The sequence below is a fragment of the Anguilla rostrata genome, chromosome 18 (assembly GCF_018555375.3).
Source record: "Anguilla rostrata isolate EN2019 chromosome 18, ASM1855537v3, whole genome shotgun sequence".
Lineage (NCBI taxonomy): Eukaryota > Metazoa > Chordata > Actinopteri > Anguilliformes > Anguillidae > Anguilla > Anguilla rostrata.
This window is the reverse complement of record NC_057950.1, coordinates 17409155-17431435: the sequence shown is the minus strand read 5'-3', so window position 1 is coordinate 17431435 and position 22281 is coordinate 17409155. Positions and strand designations below refer to the sequence as shown.

The following is a 22281-nucleotide window of genomic DNA, read 5'->3' as shown; positions in this document are numbered from 1 at the left end:
AAGATGGAGGACTAAGTCTACACATGTCATTTGCTTCTGGTGTTTGTTTACCAAAGTCTAATTCAACAGACTAATTCAGAGGAACACAACACAAATTTTGCAAGAGTTACCACAGATGACTCAATGCTTTTATTCTCCAAGAACAAAGACCTCAATTCCGACTTCAAGCGTATACCGTATCCTCTGAGCCCACTGTCTGCTCTCTCTTTTCGAACAGCTCGCGATTTTTGAATTTCAGTTGAAGTTTTCTTTGAAAGAGCCTTGGAGACAGAGAAGAAAGGGAGGTGGGGCAGACAGAGATGTTTTGTCCAGCTGGATTTGATCAGCCAACAGTCCTGTGCGTGAGGAGAAGGTTCGTAGTGAGGTGGATGGGGAACGATAACTGCCATAGGAGATTCATCTGGGCCAGGATATTGCATTGTTTTATCATTCCAGTGTACAATAGCAACAGCAGTACTGTCCTCCCTGTAATGGGGAGGCTCGTCCTGCTATAACCCTTAGTCTCCAGGTTATGGACGCGCTCAACAGGATGGTGTGGAAACTTGATTGTCATGGCCAACAGCCCCCCGGGGTGGTGCAGGATTAGCTGTAGTGCCAGACAGGGAGAAGAGTTGTTGTGTACAAGTGATTTTGTTTTGGTGCCTGCAGTTTGGCTGCTCCAGCAGCATTTGAAGTGTGCTCCTCCTCCACCGACGGTGCTGCTCAGCAGTGCCCAGGATCACATGGAACTTGACCAATCCACAACCACCACCAGGACACACAGTTGCAAAGCGAAAATAAGCCTGTGCGCTGCCAGCACTCTCATTGGACAAGCGTGTATCACTGTCTGTGGCCTGCTGAACCCACTGAACCCCCAGATGGTTTAGCCAGCTGTGTATGTGTGTGTGTGTGTACGTTTTAGATGTGTGTGTATATATGTGCTTGTGTGCGCTTGTTTGTGCGTGTGTCTGTGTGTGTATGTGTGTGTCTTTCTGTTTATGTATCTGTGTGAGAGAGAGAGAGACAGAGCGAAAGAGAAAGGAAAAGATAAAAAGAGCTGACTGACAAGGGAAAATAGCCTGTGCAGTTTTTGTGAGGAGAGAAATCCAAAACAAGGGCATCCAGCACTAAATATAGCCGGATGAGGGAGCCTCATCACCTCAAGTTCTCCAATAAGAGTTCGCAGTTTGTCCTGCCTCCAAACCGCGGGGTTATAATATAATTGTTTGTTCTATATTCATCTGCAGGTGAGCTATAACTAACCCAGGTGTGACCTGCCCCCCAGGATCACATGGAACTTGACCAATCCATGACCACCATCAGGACACACAGTCATCCTCTTTCATTCCTTGCATTCCCACAACACTCATTCATTTCCACAGTTTGTGGAGGTGAAACAAAGAAATGCAACAGTTATACAGAAATCAACAATGCATCTGATTGTGGTTAATAATGAACTCCCAGGCTAAATGTGTAACTTCACTACCTTTGTAAAATTAACTTCATTGTAGACTGCTGTGGTTATTCAAAAAGTTACACAAACAATGGAAATTATCTGGTGAACCAAGGGGGCCGATGCTTTGCCCTAGCTTTCTATTTGTTATCTTCAGCATGTTTACTAGTAACAGTAAGCTGAGTTGTATTAACTGTGTGGGAGAACTACTGCGAAAGAAGAACAGGAAACAGAGACAGGAAGTGAGAGAAAAGTACTAAACTTTTGTTTTCATGACAAAAGGTTTCATACTCTCTCTGTGCTGCAGTATTTTTTTTTCTTTTGAAAAAACAGAGCAGATATGAGAACAATAGAAGGATGAACTGCACATTCTGGGAGGCCTGTCAACAATACTGGCTGAGGGATGATGGATGTTTTCATTAATTAATCCCATTCTTTAAGGCATTGTGTGAGAGAGTGTGCTTGTGTTTGTATGAGTATATGCATGTGTTTATGAGTGTATGTGTGTCAGTGTGTGTGCGAGTACATTTATATGTTGCTGTATGTGTGTGTTCTTCTCCATTGATACCCACTTCCAGTTATGCAGTCCACCGTGGGGTTTGTCGAAATGTTTTGTATTGTTCCTTTAACTTTGCTTTTTCAGCCTGGAGGTACAGCTTTGCACATGTACTGACAATAGACACTTTCAGAACTTCTACAAACACGCAAATTATTTAACATTTACAAATTTCTATTTGACTCAATCGGAGTAGTATTCCGTCAATGCCCAACCAGACCTTTTCATTGTGCTATCTGATTTTGTCCACCAGGTGGCAATTATGCAGCAGGACTATGCCGGTCGCTCTTGCTTTTGACTGTCTGCCTCTTACATACTTCACAGTTCACAGTTCTAACATAACATATTTGACATCCATGTTATGATAGTCCCTTACTATTTCATTCAAATGTATTTTGAATTAGAGACCACAAAGAGCATTTTTGGAATACGTCTTAAAATTATTCATGGATCTCTTTAACAGTCATTGCCATGTTCAACTGTAACAAGATTAACTGCTTTTTACATGCCAAACTCAGAACATTATAGTGCAAACATTCTCCAAATCACTGATCTCAAGTAAACCAATGATGTAAAATTAAAAATCTAGTTTCTAAAAAACACATTTCGTAAAAACCAATATAACATTCTGCAGTGTTTAATGAACCCACTGCAAATGAGCATCTGTCTGTGTGGGTTCTTATTGCAAGAGCAATTAATTGTACAGGCCTGATTAAGTTCACACATCTTCCCACATCATACTGACATCTGTGTGCAATTAAAAGACACACAAAAGGCAGAGAACACTGGAAATCTGCCAGATTGTACGGGGGGGGGGGGGACAATAGTCTGAAAATTCCCTCTTCTCAGTTGAACTCCTTGTGATTGCAGCCCCAAAATTAACCACATGCCTGGATGCAGTGGAACATGATTCAAACTTTGAATATATTGGTAAAGGGAAAGGTGGCACAGCTTCCCAAGAAGAGGTGGGAGTCCTGGCCAGCCTGAATCTTCTCTGTGTGTAGTTTGCATACTCACCCCATGGTAGCATGGGTTTCCTCTGGGTACTCCGGCTTCCTCCCACAATCCAGAGATATGTACGTTAGGTATGAGTAGGTGTGAGTTTGCATGTGCATGTTCACCGTGCAATGGACTGGCGCTCTGTCTGGGGATTGTTCCTGCCTTGCGCCAAATGCATGCTGGGATATACTTCAGCCCCTTGTGACCCTGAATTGGACAAGTGGGCATAGATAATGAATGGATGGATGGTGAAAGGAAAAGAAGGTTTAGTTTAATACATTCCTCTGGTCTTAGTGTTTTCTTTTCTATGGCCTGACTTTTAAAATATATATATATTTTTTATTTACTGAAGAAATTGTAATGACCAATGAAATACTATTTCTGTGTTCTAAGACGTAAGTATTTCAATATTTATTTTGAACAGAGGTCATTGATAGTAACAACTTAATATTCAGCTCTATGACACAATTAAAGTTACTAAAGAGCTATAATGTATTGCTCTGGTGGGTTCGTGAAATACGGACAGCTCATATTAGCAGCTTTACGGTAATATATGGGCGCGCCTCTTATAGAATGCGTCACCACGGCAATGAAACTCTCCGAAGACTTTTCAAACTCACTTGAAAGGCCGAGTGACTGAACAAAGCAGTGAGTATTCAGAGTGGGATTTTTTAATAAACAACAAAAACAAACATAGGGCATATATATATATTTATAGTAAATGTTGTGGGGAAACGAAAGGTTTTCTATTTTGTTTGTCTGGGGCAGTGGGAAACAAGGCATTCCAAGCGGAGTTTGCTAAAGAACTTGGCTAAATTAGCCTGAGAACGGAGTAACGTTAACGTTAGCTAGTTAGCTGGGACAAGATGGAAGAGTGTCGGTCTGTGCTTTAGCTAACATTAGCCAGCTAACGTTAGCCACTCTGAATCAACAAAGTCTACTGACAACTTAGCTGATGTTGTCTTCGGGAGGATAAATACACACTGTCTGCTTTTGCTGAAACTCAGAGCCGAAATACAATAAACCTTACCCAATAGACTAGCTTATCTACCTAGCGCTAGTTTTCCACGGACTATTAAACTTCGTTTAGCTGGCGCTTGTTAACTAACACTTTGTTTACGACCTAGCAGCCAGCTAGCTAGCCAGTTTCCATAATTTGTTGTTCAGCGATGTCTACTGGCAGTTTCTGCAACTTATGCGCTACTCTAAACTACATTAGCGTTATCTAATTTCGCAAGTTAACCTAACTAGTTTACCTAGCTATCTCTAAAGTTCACGGTGTCGGGGGAACATATACGCCAGTGAGTGTTTTTCGATATTTACAGTTGGCTTACTGATGATAAGTTATTCATTATTGGGTTGGTCCGTTACTGTGCATTTGACTGCAGGTCAGGACGAGAGAGGAACGGTTTGTAGTGGTGAATTTGTGCCGAGTGATTTTTTCCTTGGCGTTGAGGTGCCTGTTCTTTCAGACTCTGAGTCACTCTGAGACAGCACAATGCGGTGAGCTGACTAGTTCGACCTCAACATTTTAAAGGACTCTTAGAGGCATTTTTTCTGCATTTGCTTTGTTAGCAAAGATATTGTGAGGTCTAATTAGGTTTGATTGAGCTATCATTTCACTGGTTTTCACAGAGCCTGACAGCTGTGTACTCTGAACTATTGAAGAAGCATGTATTGTCAGTCGTGTGTTTGTGCAGAAAATCAGAATTTCAAATTTACGTGTTTAGTTTATAGACATTTTACAGGCAGGTGTTGCTGCCATTACATTACTGGCATTTAGCAGACACTCTTATCCAGAGCGACTTACACAACTTTTCTGTTTATACAGCTGGACATATACTGATGCAATGCAGGTTCAGTACCTTGCGGAAGGGTACAATGGCAGTGTCCTACTCGGGAATCGAACCTGTGACCTGTATGTTACAAGACCAGATACCTAAAGACCTTTAGATTCAAAGGAGATGCATTGAATGAAAATACACTTAAAAAAAGAGGCCATTTTACTGTCATAGTGTAATGCCCGGTGGTAGAAGACAATGCTTCTTAAAAAAAAGAAAAGAAAAATACTCCATATGACATAGTTGGGAAGAACTTTACTAAAAAAACAAAAAATATATGCATTGGCATTCATTCTCTTGACGACAGTTTCAAAATCCATTATATATTCACATGTACAGGTACACGTCCTCTTCAGCCAAACAAGGTGGTGTGTCTGTACTTAAAAAAATCCAAAACGTTATCTTAAAAGACAGTGTACACTGCCATTTTTAATGTTTTCATTGCCTCCAGCTCCCATAGGGCATTGCAAAGTATTTGCCTTTGATGTCTGTGAGATGTTGGAGAAGAGCTGGATGGGAATTGTATTACAGTGCCAAATTGGTAGACTGCTTTTGAGGCGCATGACAGAATTGGGAGAATTTTTTTTTTTAAATGTGAAGCTTATGAAAAGAACCAAGCTGTTGGCAAGTAACAGACGTTCGTGACAGAATGCACATCCAATAAAGCGGGGTGAATTTTTCCTTTACGCACAATTTGGGTTTCATTAATTATTCCAGCCTCAGATGTAGGGTGGCTGGTTTGGCTCTGCCTTCAGCGTACCGAGGGCTCGCATGTGTTTTCGTCTTGATAAGCGGGTTGTGTTGGTTTTTTTTGCCCTCTGTTTTCCTGTCATGCTTTTCACCATGCTTGACATTTAACAGCACTCAAGAGTGTTCATGCTTATCGCCGTGGGTCACGAGTGCACAGTTAATCAAACAAACGACAAAACTTTGGAATCAATGTCCAAAATACTTCATTTTTCTTTGTAAATGAATATACGTCATATGTGAGTAGAGTTCCTGTGACGCTTAGTGTGATGCATACTTGTGAAAATGACTTGCTTGTGTACTTCCAGGAAGACTACGCAGTGCCCAACCGCACAATGCAAACAAGCGAAACTCTCGACGGAATCTGCATGACTGTGCTCGTTCACGGCTGAGGGTGCTGTTTAGGAAAGATTTGCACTTAAGTCTGTAAATGATTGGTTTGGGAGTTTTTCTCAATTAGTTGATGTCAGCTCGTAAGGCTGCTTCATACTTTCCGTGTTCCACGGACGTGCACGCGGTTCCATTCATACTACAATTGAGGGTCCGCGTCGGTCTGGCGTTCCACGCATGCGCTTTTCCTGATCTACACTCCATTCCAGTTCCATTACCTCAGAGCGAATGTGTAATTGAATGCGATGATAAGAAAATTTTTGGTTACGCTGACCTATAAAACGCTATTCCAAAAACAAAATTAGACATGATGTACATCGGATCTCCTCGCACAACTCTTCAAAACAAGCATCCATTACATTTTGTTATCTGGAGCATGCGCAGTTGGCGCGCTTGCTATGCGTACAGTCCGCGCGGTCACAAATTTTGGGCTGCGCACGGATGTCCGCATAGGGGTCCGCGCGGACCCTCCGGACATGGGCGGATGACGACATTTACGTCACGCGGACACAGAAAGTATGAAGCAGCCTTTACACCCCACGTTTCATTGATGAAAGATCTCTGTGAACTACTCTGGATGTGTCGCTCTGATGTCTCGGCTGTCACTGGATTTTGCATCTTGGGCGCAGATTGTCTTGAGTCTAGCTAGAATGATGTACTCCGTAGTGGAGCCACGGTTGCACATACTTAGGGACATTAAACCTCTTAACTTAGAAACGCCACATTAGGGAGATTTTGATCTGCACGTTTGTCTTTTAAAACTGAGGCTGTGCTGTTTCACCTTTGACCATCTGTATGGTGTGCTCTTCACCGCAAGTTCAGAGCTGTCAGGGGAAAAATGAAATCATTATTGTTAACATTATTACACCACTCCTTTTTCAGTGAAATTGCCTGCATTCTTTTGCACATATTTCAGTTCGGTACTGGTTGCACCAGAAAGGAACTGAGGTCTCGCATCTTGCTAAATTCAGATGTTGTGTCTGTAATCAGGTGTTGTTTTTTCTTTTTGTATCACAGCTAGTTTGCAGTTTTATTTTTATCTGTTTTACTGGCTTGTCAGACAGACAGTTGTGTTCCCAGTGCGAGTAGCCTATGTGTGCTACAGATGGTGCAGCATGGTCGCACAGTTGCACAAGAGCAGAATATCCTCCGCTGGAAATGTGGAGCTGAACAATAATGGAAAGACTGAATAAAAATAAAACTCATCCTTCCTCCCTTTCTTCCCCTTCCTCCTGCTCCATCCTGCCCCTCCTCCCCCTCCCTCCTCCCCCCTCCCCCCCATTTGTCCCCGCAGGGAAGAAAGATGCACTATTACCGCTATGAGACCGCGGAGGTCAGCTGCTGTTTTAAGTACCTGATGTTCAGCTACAACATCATCTTCTGGGTGAGTAGTCGGGGATGGGAGGGGAAAATTGAGAGGTTTTCCTGGTGAAGAATGATAACCCACATTGCTGCATGTTATCTTCTGTTTCCGCCCATTTTCACATCACACGTTATCTGCCAGTCATCGCAAAATGGTTTTCGTACTTTTTTGGCCTGTGGATAACTGAAAATGTGTACACGCTGTACACGGATGTTCAGTTAGTCTCTCTCAGTCAAGACTCAGGTTCCCAGAAGTGTTTTTTTTTCTTTGGGTTATTTCCTTTCTTTTCCATGTTAGCCATGTTTTTTTTTTTACACCTAGTATCTGGTAAATGTTATTCAGAGTATATTTGGGATGTTAAGTGTGTTTGCTTTAAACACTGAATTGCATTACTTTTAGGGCGTTTAGCAGACACTCATCCAGAGCAGCTTACAAGCTTTCATTCTTTTACAAAAAATCCATTTATGCAGCTGGATGTTTACCAAAGCAATTCAGGTTAAGTGCCTTGCTGAAGCGTACAATGGGCGTTCCGCTCCTGGGAAATGAACCTACAACCTGGGATTTGCAAGCTCAATTCCCTAAGCATTGTATTACTGCCAGCAATTGCTAACATTGCTAACCCTCCATTGAACCATTTTATATGAAATTGTTTTCTCAAAATGTTAAACTGACGGTTTGCAGCGTAGGAGGCAGACTTTAGGCTTAGCCGTGAAAAATGAAAATATTTTAACCATGTCATATGTGGAGGATAGAGACAAGACTTATCAGCATCTTATTGGCTGATGTTGAGTCGGCCCTGCCAGTGGATCGTAGGATCTTAAAATGGTGGCTCTCGTAGGAAAGAGTACTGTCGCGAGCAGCTTCCTGCACTTTTGGTCATGTGTTTGTGATGGCCGCGGTTGCCAGATTGTGCATTCTCCTCAGAGCCGTGTGGCTCAGGAGATGGGGTTAGGGTCGGGTCCATGAGTGCTGAATGGATCTGAAGCCTGGTTTGGCAGATGATCTGTGGCAGGAGTCCGGCCAAAGCTGGAGCTAAAACGTGCTAACGAGAGTCATATGGCAGCTATGCGTGTGGACGTTATTCAGCTATTGAGTGTTATGGAATGTGACTGTCTTCTGTGAACCCTGGCGAAAATCACCCTCTTGGCATGGAAGCAACACCAGACTGCTGGAATGCTACTGCAAAATATAGGCCTACATCCCTCTCCACCACGCATGCACACGCACAAGCGCACACGCACATACACATACACACAGGCTCACACACAGACACACATGCACATTGGATATTTGCTGAAGGAATTTGGGTTAATTTCCATTTACTCAAGGGTACAACTGGCTGTGCCTGGCCTGGGAATGAGACCTGGTGCCTCCTGAGTTATAAGGCCAGGTCCCTAACCTCTATGACCTCTCACACACAAACACACACACACAGGCACGCACACATTTACATTCGTAAACATGCATACACACGCAAAAGCGCACACATTTACATAAATACACACACACACACACACCCACCCCGTATCCCTGGACGAACACACACAGATTAGACCCAAGCTGCTGTCAGTCTCTGCTGGGCTCACTCCATTGGCTGTCACTGTCTCTCTGCATGCAGGACATTTCCCTGCTCTGTCCAGCACAGTGCTCATTTCTTACTCTCATGCGCTGTGTATTCCTACAGTTTGAGTGCGCTGTGACTCAGGCGCTGGTGTGAGTGCGCTGTGACTCAGGTGCTGGTGTGAGTGCGCTGTGACTCGCGCTGGTTTGAGTGCGCTGTGACTCAGGCGCTGGTGTGAGTGCGCTGTGACTCAGGCGCTGGTGTGAGTGCGCTGTGACTCAGGCGCTGGTGTGAGTGCGCTGTGACTCAGGCGCTGGTGTGAGTGCGCTGTGACTCGCGCTGATTTGAGTGTGCTGTGACTCGCGCTGGTTTGAGTGCGCTGTGACTCGCGCTGGTTTGAGTGCGCTGTGACTCGCGCTGGTTTGAGTGCGCTGTGACTCACGCTGGTTTGAGTGCGCTGTGACTCAGGCGCTGGTGTGAGAGCGCTGTGACTCAGGCGCTGGTGTGAGTGCGCTGTGACTCAGGTGCTGGTGTGAGTGCGCTGTGACTCAGGTGCTGGTGTGAGTGCGCTGTGACTCGCGCTGGTTTGAGTGCGCTGTGACTCGCGCTGGTTTGAGTGCGCTGTGACTCGCGCTGGTTTGAGTGCGCTGTGACTCGCGCTGGTTTGAGTGCGCTGTGACTCAGACGCTGGATTGAGTGCGCTGTGACTCAGACGCTGGATTGAGTGCGCTGTGACTCAGGCGCTGGTGTGAGTGCGCTGTGACTCAGGCGCTGGTGTGAGTGCGCTGTGACTCAGGGCTGGTTTGAGTGCGCTGTGACTCAGGCGCTGGTTTGAGTGCGCTGTGACTCAGCGCTGGTTGAGTGCGCTGTGACTCAGCGCTGGTGTGAGTGCGCTGTGACTCAGGCGCTGGTGTGAGTGCGCTGTGACTCAGGCGCTGGTTTGAGTGCGCTGTGACTCAGGCGCTGGTTTGAGAGCGCTGTGACTCAGGCGCTGGTGTGAGAGCGCTGTGACTCAGGCGCTGGTGTGAGGCCGTGACTCAGCGCTGGTTTGAGGCGCTGTGACTCAGGCGCTGGTTTGAGAGCGCTGTGACTCAGGCGCTGGTGTGAGTGCGCTGTGACTCAGGTGCTGGTTTGAGTGCGCTGTGACTCAGGCGCTGGTGTGAGTGCGCTGTGACTCAGGTGCTGGTGTGAGTGCGCTGTGACTCAGGCGCTGGTGTGAGTGCGCTGTGACTCGTGCTGGTTTGAGTGCGCTGTGACTCAGGCGCTGGTTAGTCCAGGGCCTCTTTCTGCTTACGCCAGGCAGGCAGATGAAACCGCAGGGCGCGCGTTTCCTGTTCGGCGCAGTGCACAGGGCGTCGCTGACGACGGTCCCTTTCCTGTCGGCCTCCCGTCTGCATCAACAGGAAATGTAGAAACTGCGACCTACAGTGGGGCGGGCCTCGGGCGTGCACTAACCGCTGTGACTGTCTGTCAGCCGCATATCCTGTTTTTGCAATAACCGTCCTGCACCTGTTTCTGCTGCAGTCAGGGGCTCCTCTTCAGCAGGCCGTTGTTGCCGAGAAAACATGGCGCCTTCAGGCCAGTTTGCAATTACCGAACCATTTAAGTGTAAATAATTAACATTTCAAAAATAATTTCCTAATTAAGCCACGCTGATAAATTAGTCATGAAGCGTTGGCTGTTTTATCCTGACTTTAACTCTTCCCTTGTGTTGTCTTTGGAGAGCTGGCTGCCAAGCGGCTAATGGAAATGAAGCTATTGTCTGTGCTAGGCAGACAGATGGAGAATAGGTTCACTGGTTGAATTAATATGCTCAAACCTTCCTGGTCCTCTTGTTTAATAAGCCCAGTTTGCATTGGTCCTCTTGGTTAGGAAGCGCATATTTCATTGGTCCTCGTGGTACATTTTAGCGATTCTCTCAGTTAATAAGCTCCATGCTTTTTAGTCCTCTCGGATAATAAGCTCATGTTTTATTGACGGTGTAGTGCCTTGCAGTGTGTGCAGATGAGGTCTGTGCGGCGCTCTCCTTGCTAATCTCACGCTCTGTTTTCATCTTACAGCTGGCTGGGGCGGCCTTCATCGGTATCGGTTTTTGGGCCTGGAGTGAGAAGGTGAGCTTATTAAAATAAAAAATCTTATTTTTAAAAGTGTATTTGATGACAGTGTGTCTGTGAGATGCAATCTGCGCCCCCCCCCCCCCCCCAGGTGATCTTCACAGCGGTGGTAAACTACCCTCTGTGTGTGTGTGTCTGAGAGAAAGAGAGTGTGATATTGTATGAGTCAGTGTAAACGTGTGTGTTTGTGTGATTGTGTGTGTGTGTTATGTGAATGTTCATACCAGATAAGACAGAGATGTGGAGGTTTCCCCATCTATTGGCTGCTACACACTCACTTATTTATCACATTTATTTATTTAGAATCATTTAGTGTCAGGCAGGCAGATTCTCAGAGAGGCAGCCAAGCCACAGGTGGCTGTTTGTGCAAATTATGAACCAGCCTGAGTACTTCACTGTGGCTCTAATGGTCCAGCCAGCCGTGGAGCTGATAGATTGACTCGCTGGTCCTGTGCATCCAACATTTCTCAACAGTAGGGATGAGTATCTCAGTATCTCTGTATATTGTTGCATTGTTATTAGATGTCTAACAGTGCAATGCTTCACCAGTTCTGAATAATACATGCGCTTTAATGTATTATTAACGATATATTAACATGGTTTTTATGCCTGGCTTCACAAGCTAAATAGCCAGGCAGTGCCAGGGTGGAGGATTTGTTGCAGTGCGCCTCTTTATCCCACACCAGCAGGTCATTACTTCAAGTGCAGCAGTGTCACGTCAGGCTATTTGGACATGTCATCCCAAGCAGCTTGCCGATTACTTCTCTAGGGTTCAACTGCAGTGCCCAGCCAGGGAATCAAAGTTCCAGACATGGCTGCTAGCCTGAGCTCCTTAAACAGCACCCCACAGTGCTGCCCTGGTTCCTCTCCCGAACTAGCTGAGTTAAAATGTCTCTTTTTATTTCCACACTGCTGCTCATTGGGCAGTGCTGTCTGAGAATCAGACGTCCGTGTGAGTCCAGGCTTTCCTTCATTTTTGTCACTGTAGTAGTAAGATAGCCAATCACAAGCTTCTGTCCATCCAGATCTTCCCCCTCATGTTAATGGGACGACTGGGTTCATCAAATACTTGTGTTGTTTATTCTGTTTCATTATCATTTGAACATGATAGAACATCGCTGGGTTCAGCTTTGTATGTTAGAACTCCCTTTATTTAACATTTTACCCGATGGCTACATTGCACCAAACTGAAAAGCGTTTTTAACTGACTCTTTCCTGGTATCCAGAGTGTAATGACCTTGTGCCCTCTGTAGGGGGTGCTGCTGGACCTCACCCAGGTGACGCGCCTGCACGGGTTCGACCCGGTGTGGCTGGTGCTGGCGGTGGGCGGGGTCACCTTCATCCTGGGCTTCGCCGGCTGCGTAGGGGCCCTGCGGGAGAACATCTGCCTGCTCAAGTTTGTGAGTTCACCATCGCACTCCCCTACACCGCCCCCTGCTGGCGCTCTCGCGCCGTGCGGCGACTCATTCGCTCGGTGAGACAGGCTGTGTTACCGAGGTTAGCCAGGCTTAATGGAGAGTACCAGTGCCAATGGAGAGCTCTGTATTCTCACACAGACCCCCACCCCAGGCTCTGTTTAAGCGGGTGTTTGTTTGAGAGAGGCGGTGCTGTTACAGCGATAAAGCGCGCTCTGTCTATTAGCGGCCTGCGCTGTAAGTGCCTCACAGAGAGGCGGAGACTCGCCCGCGGAGCCGTCTGTTAGCGGCCTGCGCTGTTAGTGCCTCACAGAGAGGCCGTGACTCACCCGCAAGGCATTTTGTGTAATGGCATCCGGGTGTAGTCCTCCATTCCGTGCCAGGGCCCATTGTGAATGGTCGCGCTTTGCTTTGAAACGGCGAGAAGCGTTCCCATGTGGCCTGCATCTGCCAGCGTGGCTCACAGAGCAGGCTTACTGCTAGCAGGTCGGTTGTGCTTCTACATGCTGATGTCCTGATCTGACCCGAGTACAGTAACATTCAGTATCGGCTCATACCATTCCGACACAGAGATGTTTTGTTATTTGTCTTAAAAAAAGCATATCATGTAAAATTTGGAAAAATCCAAGCTTCTAGGTTTCTGATTAAATGAACAGATATACTCCTACATAAGACTGGGTGAGATTATCAAATGTTTTTAAGCATATAATAACAGTCAGCGGCACCATGTGGTGTATGTTTTAGTCTTTTTTTTAAATCACACCTTGGCGCCGACTCCATTATGTGTTTCTGCCAACGTCTTCGTGCGTGTTTGCAAAGTTATGTCTTTTTAAAAAATGAAATGGTGCAAGTTTCATTTACAGTAAACCGGATGATTCACCTTAAGTTTGTGTCACAAAAATCAGAGCCGACTGTTGCAATGTGCAAATGTTTTACAATTCTCTGGAAATACCGTTGACGATGGTACTGCAAAACACTGTTGCAGGAACTCATACCGTTAGCTTATAGCCTACCTAAAGATAAGGCAGGCTATAGCACCCAGCCCAACTTTGAAGTGGTGTCTATGCATGAACATCCAGCATTCCAATAAAGGAACGTAACTGTGAAAAGTTGGCGTACTCCTTTCAGTGGTGTTTCTTCAGATGCTTTTTTTCACATTCGTTGTATTTTAAGAAGCTGTGCTAATGCCACCCCTTGAAGCGCTGGCATTGCAAATGTGTGCAAGTGGCCGTAGGATTGCTTTTGGACTTACGTTCCACACAGCAGACAGTGTAGCAGATACCACCTTGTTTAATAAATAACAGCCTCATTCCTGATGATGAATGGATAGAGCTTGTTCGCGGGTTAGCAACGGCACATTCAGGCAATTGGCGTAAACAGAGTCAGAGATTACGGAGGCGTTGCTGCAGGCAAGAATTAATATGCATATAAAGTATTGTAGTGTCAGACGGGATCAGATTCAGATCGGGCGTGTCCTTGCCCTTACCCAATCCCAAAAATACGGTATTATTGGGAGCTAATACGGATCTATGGATCGGTTTGGGACATGCCTGTTTTTAACATGACAAAAAAGCAGAATGAACACAGTGAATGAAAGCTGTCATGTGCATACTGTGTTATACTGTAATGCTTTTGAAATGCACCTTGATTACATGAGGAATGATGTTGCATTTCATTGTGAGAATACAGTTTAATAGAGATGACTGCAATCTTTATTTGCAGTACTTTGCATTTATTTATAGTTAATATTTATAGTATATAAAGTTTTAAGTTTGACACTACATATTTTAACTGAAAATCCTTAAGTGTGAAACATATGAATGTAGTGTGTTTAGATGTATAAAAGACTGTTACTTATGATGTGGGATGGGACTGTGTGGGACGTAGGTTGTGATTAACATTAACATGAACGTTTTGGTTATAATTATGGTTCTAAATCATTTGCACGTGTCTGTTTAAAAGAGAACAGTTTTGTAAACATTTATGACCTTCTCCAAATGGTATACCGTATTTTTACAGACGTATCCTGTTTTCTGACTGATTTCGTACTCTCGACCAGAGTGCTTTAAAGAGAGAGTTCACTTTCTGTAGTTTATATTTTTTATATTATTTCAGTTTAAGTGTGTGTTTTCGATTGTTCCAGACTGTCCGTGTACAGTGAAGGAGGACCAGCTGGATTTACAGTGACTGATAATATGAGCTTTCAGCAGTTTGTGGCCTAAAGCAAGAAAATACACTTCAGATTACTCCAAAGCAGCTTGTACAGCAACGTTATGTTTTCAGAGGCTGTGCATATTCACTTATGAGTTAATAGCATTTATTAATAAATACTGTTTTTATGTCCTGTCTGTTCTCATTTTCTTCTCAGTTCTCGAGCAGCGCATGCTCTTCAGTCCAGCGGCCTGTGTAGTAATGCTGAAATCGGAAACCATGCCGCAATTTCCCTGAGTGCAGTGGTCTCAGGTTGCATGTATCACAGGAAGTAGTTCTGGCCAAAAATAAGATTAAACATCATTTTTTGAAGTATAATCTGATAAGATACACATGTCTGACCTCTGGAGGCATAACATCACTCAAACCATACTAGCTGGTTTGAAGTTTCTTGAGGTAAATTTTCTTCCTGGAGACCACAGACTCTCGAATGCCCCTATAACAGCCAATGTAAAGCCGTCAAGTCATCAGAAGCTTCTAAAAATATCTAAGTTATCTTTCCTTGTGCACAAAAACGGTCACAGCAAAGCGAACAAATACACTAAAACCTGGATAATGAAAAAGAACTATCATTTTACAGAGGGACTTCACTCTGATATTAAAATGAACATTTAGGCTATTCCCTGTAACGTATGTTTAATTTCACAGCAGCAGCTCTTGCATGGTGAACAGCTCCTCTGATCAGCCGCAGAATTACGCTGATCACTCTGTTTTCTCTGTATTATGATGACATCCGCCGATGGTTTAGTTTCTTCCTCTGTTTACGCAATTTAGTTATTTTTGTGTTTTCAAATTCTTAGTTATCGACGTAACTAATGTGTCATCAGTTAAGGGTCTCAACCGTGTTTGACTCTGATCAGTTGCTTGGTCATTAAAGGGACTGAATCGGTTTTTGGCTGTGGTTAACTGCGGCCTGTGTCTCAGTTCTCAGGAGTGATCGGCTTCATCTTCTTCCTGGAGCTGACGGCGGCCGTGCTCGCCTTCGTATTCCAGGAACCCCTGAAAGAGTGGATCAAGGACTTCTTCCTCACCAACGTCAAGGCTTACAGGGAAGATATCGACCTGCAGAACCTCATAGACTCGCTACAGAGACTGGTGAGTCGGGACAGAATCTCGCAGACTGGTGAGACAGGACCTCAGACTCCGCAGAGACTGCTGAGAGGGGACAGGACCTCAGTACAGAGACTGGTGAGACAGGACCTCAGACTCTGCAGAGACTGGTGAGACAGGACCTCAGACTCCGCAGAGACTGCTGAGAGGGGACCGGACCTCAGACTCTGCGGAGACTGGTGAGACAGGACCTCAGACTCTGCAGAGACTGGTGAGACATGACCTCAGACTCTGCAGAGACTGGTGAGACAGGACCTCAGGCTGTACAGAGACTGGTGAGACAGGACCTCAGGCTGTACAGAGACTGGTGAGACAGGACCTCAGACTCTGCAGAGGCTGGTGAGACAGGACCTCAGATTCTGCAGAGACTGGTGAGACAAGACCTCAGACTCTGCAGAGACTGGTGAGACAGGACCTCAGACTCTACGGAGACTGGTGAGACAGGACCTCAGACACTACAGAGACTGGTGAGACAGGACCTCAGACTCTACGGAGACTGGTGAGACAGGACCTCAGACACTACAGAGACTGGTGAGACAGGACCTCAGACTCTGCAGAGACTGGTGAGACAGGACCTCAGACTCTACGGAGACTGGTGAGACAGGACCTCAGACACTACAGAGACTGGTGAGACAGGACCTCAGACTCTGCAGAGACTGGTGAGACAGGACCTCAGGCTGTACAGAGACTGGTGAGACAGGACCTCAGACTTTACAGAGACTGATGAGACAGGACCTCAGACTTTACAGAGACTGGTGAGACCGGACAGAACCTCAGATTGCAGAGACCGACTGAGAGCAGAACCTCACAGAACCTTACCTGGGTTTGGAATGATAGACCAGCAATACTCTCAGATTCCACTGAGCTCGTGCGAATGGATCTGCAGATTTAGAGCGAGTTGTTCTCTAGGGGTAGCTGTTGTTTCTCGAGGGAGCCGAGTCAGAAATTGTGCCATCCTGTTTTAGAGCCGCATTATGTACAAGCCAATTTATTTCATTCAATAAACTTCTAGGTTAATCTAAAATCTGTCTTTTGTTAAAAACAGAACATAAGCAATCATTTTTTCATCTCCATTTATTTCAATATGTGAAGCACTTTCAGCTTCATAAAGTCAGAAGTATGTATATATTATAATTACGTAATAATAATGAGTTGATAATGTGTTTGAGAGCAGATGGGATTCTGGGTAACAGCTGTTTATCTCCTCTGTATTTACCATTTTGAATGCTTGCTAGATTGAAGTAATACCATATGCTGCTTCCCTCAGGACAGATCACATCATTTTAGCCCACCTGGTGAAAGTGCTGCACGTGGCCTTTCCATGCTGAATGAAATGCAAATGCATACATTTACACAGTCTGGGCGCTGAAGGGTGATGTTCCTGTAGGGTCGGGGGGGGGGTGGGGTGCGTTTCGTTTGCCGTTGAACCCTTCATGCCCGTTGACCGTAACAGAACCGTCTCTGATCACAGAACTATTGCTGCGGAGCCAATGATCCCAATGACTGGGACCAGAACGTCTACTTCAACTGCTCCAAACACAACCCCAGCAGGGAGCGCTGTGGAGTCCCCTTCTCCTGCTGCGTCGGCGATCCTGCGGTGGGCGTCTCCACTGTCTGTCTGTCTGTCTGTCTGCCTGTCTGCCTGTCTGTCTGCCTATCTACCTGTCTGTCCGTCCGTCTGTCCATCCACCTGCTCATCCGTCCATCTGTCTGTCTGGCCGTCTGTGTGTCCATCTGGCTGTCTGTCCACCCACCCTTCTGTCTGTGTTTGCCCGCACGTCTGTCTGTCCGTCTGTCTGTCTGTCTTTCTGTCCTGTCCATATATATTTTCTTGCCGTCTGGTTGAGGTTGCGTCAGTGATCTTCATTCTGGTTCCTGGTGGTCCGCAGGGTCTGCTAGTTTTTGTTTTTGCCTTTGCCTTTATATCAGCAACAAGTTCAGATCCAAAGCCGCGTTTCCACCGCAGGAACTTTACCCCGGAACTAGGAACCTTTTGAGGAACTCAGTGCGTTTCCACCGCAGGAACTAGGGTCTAAGTTCCGGGGACTTTATTTTACCCCCAAAAAAGTCCCTGCTCGGGGGGTAGCACTTTCCAAAGGTACCGGAACTTTTGGGGTGCTGCGCAAGCGCTGAAAATTTCTGATTGGTCGACGACTCGCAGTGTTTTATTTCAACCGCCATTTTTAAAAATCTGCACCCTCAAACCAATTTATTTTCATAATAACTTGAAATCAAACTTGTATGTTATGCGGCGCAGTAGCCTACTTTTGGTTATAGCCTGCCAACGTCTTGGAATTATAACATGTGTGCTCTTCTGTTCTTTTCTTGCTTTAGTATTCGTTTTATAAAATGTTAAGCATTCGTGCTAGGACAGCATAAAACATTCAAACGGTTTAATTCAGTAAAAGCAAACTGGAAATCACCTTCCGCACTTTTTGTCAGGGTAAATAATTTTACTCTGCCATTCTTCAATTCCACAAAAAGACCAGGAAGACTATGGACTAATTTATGGTGCATGGTTCGCATCTGGAGGGCACACTTCGCTGCTCGGCTAGCAGTAACTTTGAAGGAAAGCAAACGGTGGCTGTACCACTGTTAATTTAAGTTTTCGCATAAAAACATAATGAATGTGTTTGAGAGGATATATAAAACAGTTACAATCTGACTATTGGCCTGTTATATCCTATTTGTTGCATAACAACGGTCCAAGTCCAACTACCAACGGCAGTTTTGCTTGACAACGGTAAAATATGCCCAAACATTTCAATTCCAGGTGATTAAATCGATAAAAATCAATAAATACAAAAGTAACCATATATAGTCATTGGTAACCCGTTGTATATAAGTGGAATAAACCCCTCCGGGCTGTCCCGGTTATTAGGAAATAATGTAGACTACTTCGTTGGTATGGGGTTACAGAAGAAATCATAGGACAGATGGACCGACGACAACGTCGTTTTTTCATACGTCAGTGGGCTAATTTGCCTAATCTTCGCGGGACTTTAGACCGCGGTCGAAACACAGACAACAATGGGCTGAAGGAACCTTTTAGTTCCTTGAAAAGTAGTTCCTGGGACTAAAAGTTCCGGGTACTTTTGGTGGAAACGCGGCTCAAGAAACCAGGTGAGGTGATTTAACTGCTCAATCAACTGCTTTTACTGGTCACTTAAGTGCAGAGAGACAACAAAAACAAGCAGACCCCACGGCTCCCCAGGACCAGCAGTGAGGATCACTGGGATGCTCTTTCTCTGGGTAGCTGCCACTGCGTTGACTGTGTGACCCTGTGCCGCCTCTGTGAGACTGTGTCATCCCTGTGCCTGTGAGGCTGTGCTGACCCTATGCTCTGTTTGGCTGCTGTTTGCAGGACTCAGTGGTGAACACTCAGTGTGGCTACGACATCCGGGCTCAGAAGGTAAAGAGGAGATTTTGGGAATCTGAGTAAAATCTGATGTACATGTCACCTGTAAATAAGCATGCACACACACTCAGGCGCACGCCCACTGACGCATGTTCACACACGCAGGCACGCACATACACGGGCACGCAAGCACACGCACACACACGAGCACACACGCGCGCACACACACACACACACGCTCTGCTGTAGGTGTGAGTAGTTATATACTTACTCTGTAGCTGAGCATTTTGGAGATGCATGCACTTCTCAGGAGTGTTTGGAGTGATGCATGCATGGTTCAGACTGTGGATGGAGATTATTAACTCTGGCGACGTGTCCACACCCCCGTGTGTGTTCTAGGGAGACTGGAGCAGCACTATCTACGCTAAGGGCTGTATACCGGCCTTGGAAGAGTGGCTACCGCGTAACATCTACATCGTAGCCGGAGTCTTCATCGTCATATCTCTGTTGCAGGTACCACCTGTCCTTGTGTTTGTGTTTACTGTGATCAGCTACTAGCTGGGGTCGGCTACCGAACCCCAGTACCACTGTGGCTCCGGTACCCATGTGACTGGTAGCTAACGGACCCAATGGCAGTGCAGATTTAGGTTCCCCGTTTTGGTGCCACACGCCTTCACAAGCTAACGTTACACTCACTCTGCGGACTCCGTCAGTGACAGCAGGTACCGTTAGCAAGCTAGCTAACAGTGTACATTCTAAGTATAATTCAAACAATTAAATTGAAACGATTAAATAGTTTGCAGTGAAAAAGACATTCTTTAATGTGGTCAGTTGCTCTTCATTTTAATGGAAGTATTGGTTTGGGCACCGTTCGGGCACTGTTAGAATTTTACAAGTATCATTTTGGCCCCTCCCCCCCTCCCTCCCTGCAGATGGTGGGGATCTTCCTGGCGCGGTCGCTGATCAGCGACATCGAGAAGGTCAAGTACAGCTACTACTGACGCAGCCCACGCGGGGTCAGTCTCGGGTTCGGACTCTCACCAGCACCTCTGCTCCCATTGGCTGGGGCCTGCCCGGAGAGCGGGAGGGCGGAGCCCAGTACCAAATGATCTGCTCCGCCCCTCTGTCTGTCTGTCTGTCAACATGTTTCAGTGGGGAACGCAGCAGGAAGGGGGACCAACGCGGGACAGACTGAAATAGTTTACATCATTTTATCTCTCTGAGAGCCAGATGGATTTTAATTCAAGGGCCGCATTAACCGCCTAGTTTTTGTTGTTGTTGTTTCATTAATTGTTTTTGGATTTATAATACAATGAAGATGTTGGAGGCAGAGGTCACCCCAACAATGTAAGGCATGCGTCCTGCTAACGAACTTGGGGTTCCGCCAGCCTGCTCCCCGAGTTCTGATGCAAGGATGATGTCAGTGAACTCCCCGGTTCTATTCTTTTTTTACAGTTCCACACATCAGACACGCCCTCTTTCGTCCTGTTGTGACCTCACAGCCTTGATCATTACATTCCGTCATACACCTGAATTCTGAGCCCTGTGCTGCGGGCTGTGACTGCCATGACAGTCTAAGTTCACTCACTGTAGGAGGTGTTGTGCTTTTTCCACTGGGCTGGGACGTGGAGGGAACGCGAGTTGGAAAGCTGGGGGGTGGGTGCCATTTTCCTTCCCTCTACCTTCTTAGTGGCATCCCTTAAAAAAACAACAAAAAAAAGCTTTTTTTTTTATTTTGCAGATGGGGAAGCAATCTTTCAGTACTTCTGAATTCATGGCCACCAAGGCCTTGTTGATGCACGCTTGTTTAATGGCTTGGATATGGTGCGGTTTGGTTGGAGGTGATATCAAGGGTCATTGTGTAAATGCAAAAGCATGTCATGGAGAGAAACCAAGAAAAGACGACTGCTGTCACAATACCGTTCTCTCCCCATTGCAAGTTAATATCTATGAGGACAAGCCACCTCATCAATGTTCGTTAATTTCGAGCCTGTTGGAATGTTCACCGTGTCACAAAGCACCTCTGGGCAGAGATCATATGGTCCTGGAACCTGGCAGGAACCATGAGCCAGACAAGAAGAGACGGGGGGGGGAGGGTGTGGCCAGCCAGCTTAACAGGATATGGTGGCTTAGGTGCACTCCAATCCACCTGCATTAGTCACTCAAATTGCTTTTTGTTCCTCTGCTGTTATAAAGCCACTTTCTCTGCTCTCCTCCACCTCTCCTTCCTGTGTGAAAGGGGAAGACTGAGCAATGAATGAACCCTCCCCCAGTCACGTGCACACACACGTGCACACACGCTGATATACACCTGACAACCTGCCATGTCTGCAATGTGAATTCTGTGTGTAAATCCTACATAGGTGGGTGCTTACGAAGTGCTCAGGAGGCCTGTACAAGCTAATGTCATCTCTTCGTCTCCAGACCCTACCCTCCCTCTCCATTCTCCTACATGTCACAGCTGTAATGAGCAGCTAGAAGATTAGATGTCACAATAAGCGATGATTGGGGTTGAAGTCCAGATGTTGTGTAAGTGTGGGTTGTTGCCTGCACCTCTGGACTTGAACTCTGATCAGCTCTTGCTCTATGAGATGTCCTGTAGAGCGCTTCTGCATTTAACCTGACACCACGCAGTACCAGATTCTGCCCTGCAGTCACCCCGAGTGCCTGAAGGATTCTCTGTGGGCGTGCCAGTCCCACAAGGCAAAACTTTTACTCTTGAATTTTTACAAAAAGGGACCTTTGTTACATTTATAATTATACAAAGAAAAAATAGTTCTAGTTCAATTTTTTGTAATAACTTTTTTATGTTTTGTAAATACAAATTGTGTAATTTCTTGCCAGCTAATGTTTTTCAATAAAATCAGTCAGATTTTATTGGCCTTGTGAATGGTGGAAAATGGTCAGTTTGGCTATAATGTCACTTTTTGCAATGAAGTCCTCAATGTACCTCTTCATTTCCTGTTTTCATGATATATTTGTCTGAACTGGGCAGCTGTGAGTATACATGTAATTATTACCAGTGTTTATTATTACCAGTGGCGAAGAGTAGCTGCTGTTTTCAGTTAAACGGAAAGTTGTTGGTTGTCACGGTACAAATCAAGACACGTTTGCTTTTCTCAGAAGTACTTGGTTCCTTTTATCTTTTTAATACAGTGTACTAGCTCTCTTACTGCTTCAGTGA

At 45.6% G+C, this 22281-nt stretch overlaps 1 protein-coding gene and 1 long non-coding RNA gene across 2 annotated transcripts; one reads left to right on the top strand and one right to left on the bottom strand.

Annotated features, from left to right (window-relative positions):
• The first annotated feature begins 3522 nt into the window (after positions 1-3522).
• LOC135244480 (tetraspanin-14-like) lies at positions 3523-21974 on the top strand. The gene is made up of 9 exons (XM_064316801.1): positions 3523-3635; positions 7260-7349; positions 10950-11000; positions 12257-12403; positions 15554-15724; positions 17211-17336; positions 19104-19151; positions 19497-19610; positions 20030-21974. Exons 2-9 carry the CDS (start codon positions 7269-7271, stop codon positions 20096-20098), a joined length of 807 nt encoding a protein of 268 aa, XP_064172871.1. The 5' UTR covers positions 3523-3635; positions 7260-7268; the 3' UTR covers positions 20099-21974.
• LOC135244483 (uncharacterized) lies at positions 16259-16530 on the bottom strand. Its single transcript, XR_010326976.1, has 3 exons — positions 16475-16530; positions 16379-16410; positions 16259-16346 (listed from the first exon to the last, which is right to left on the bottom strand). It is a non-coding gene; the product is annotated as an uncharacterized LOC135244483 (long non-coding RNA).
• Positions 21975-22281: the final 307 nt, after the last annotated feature.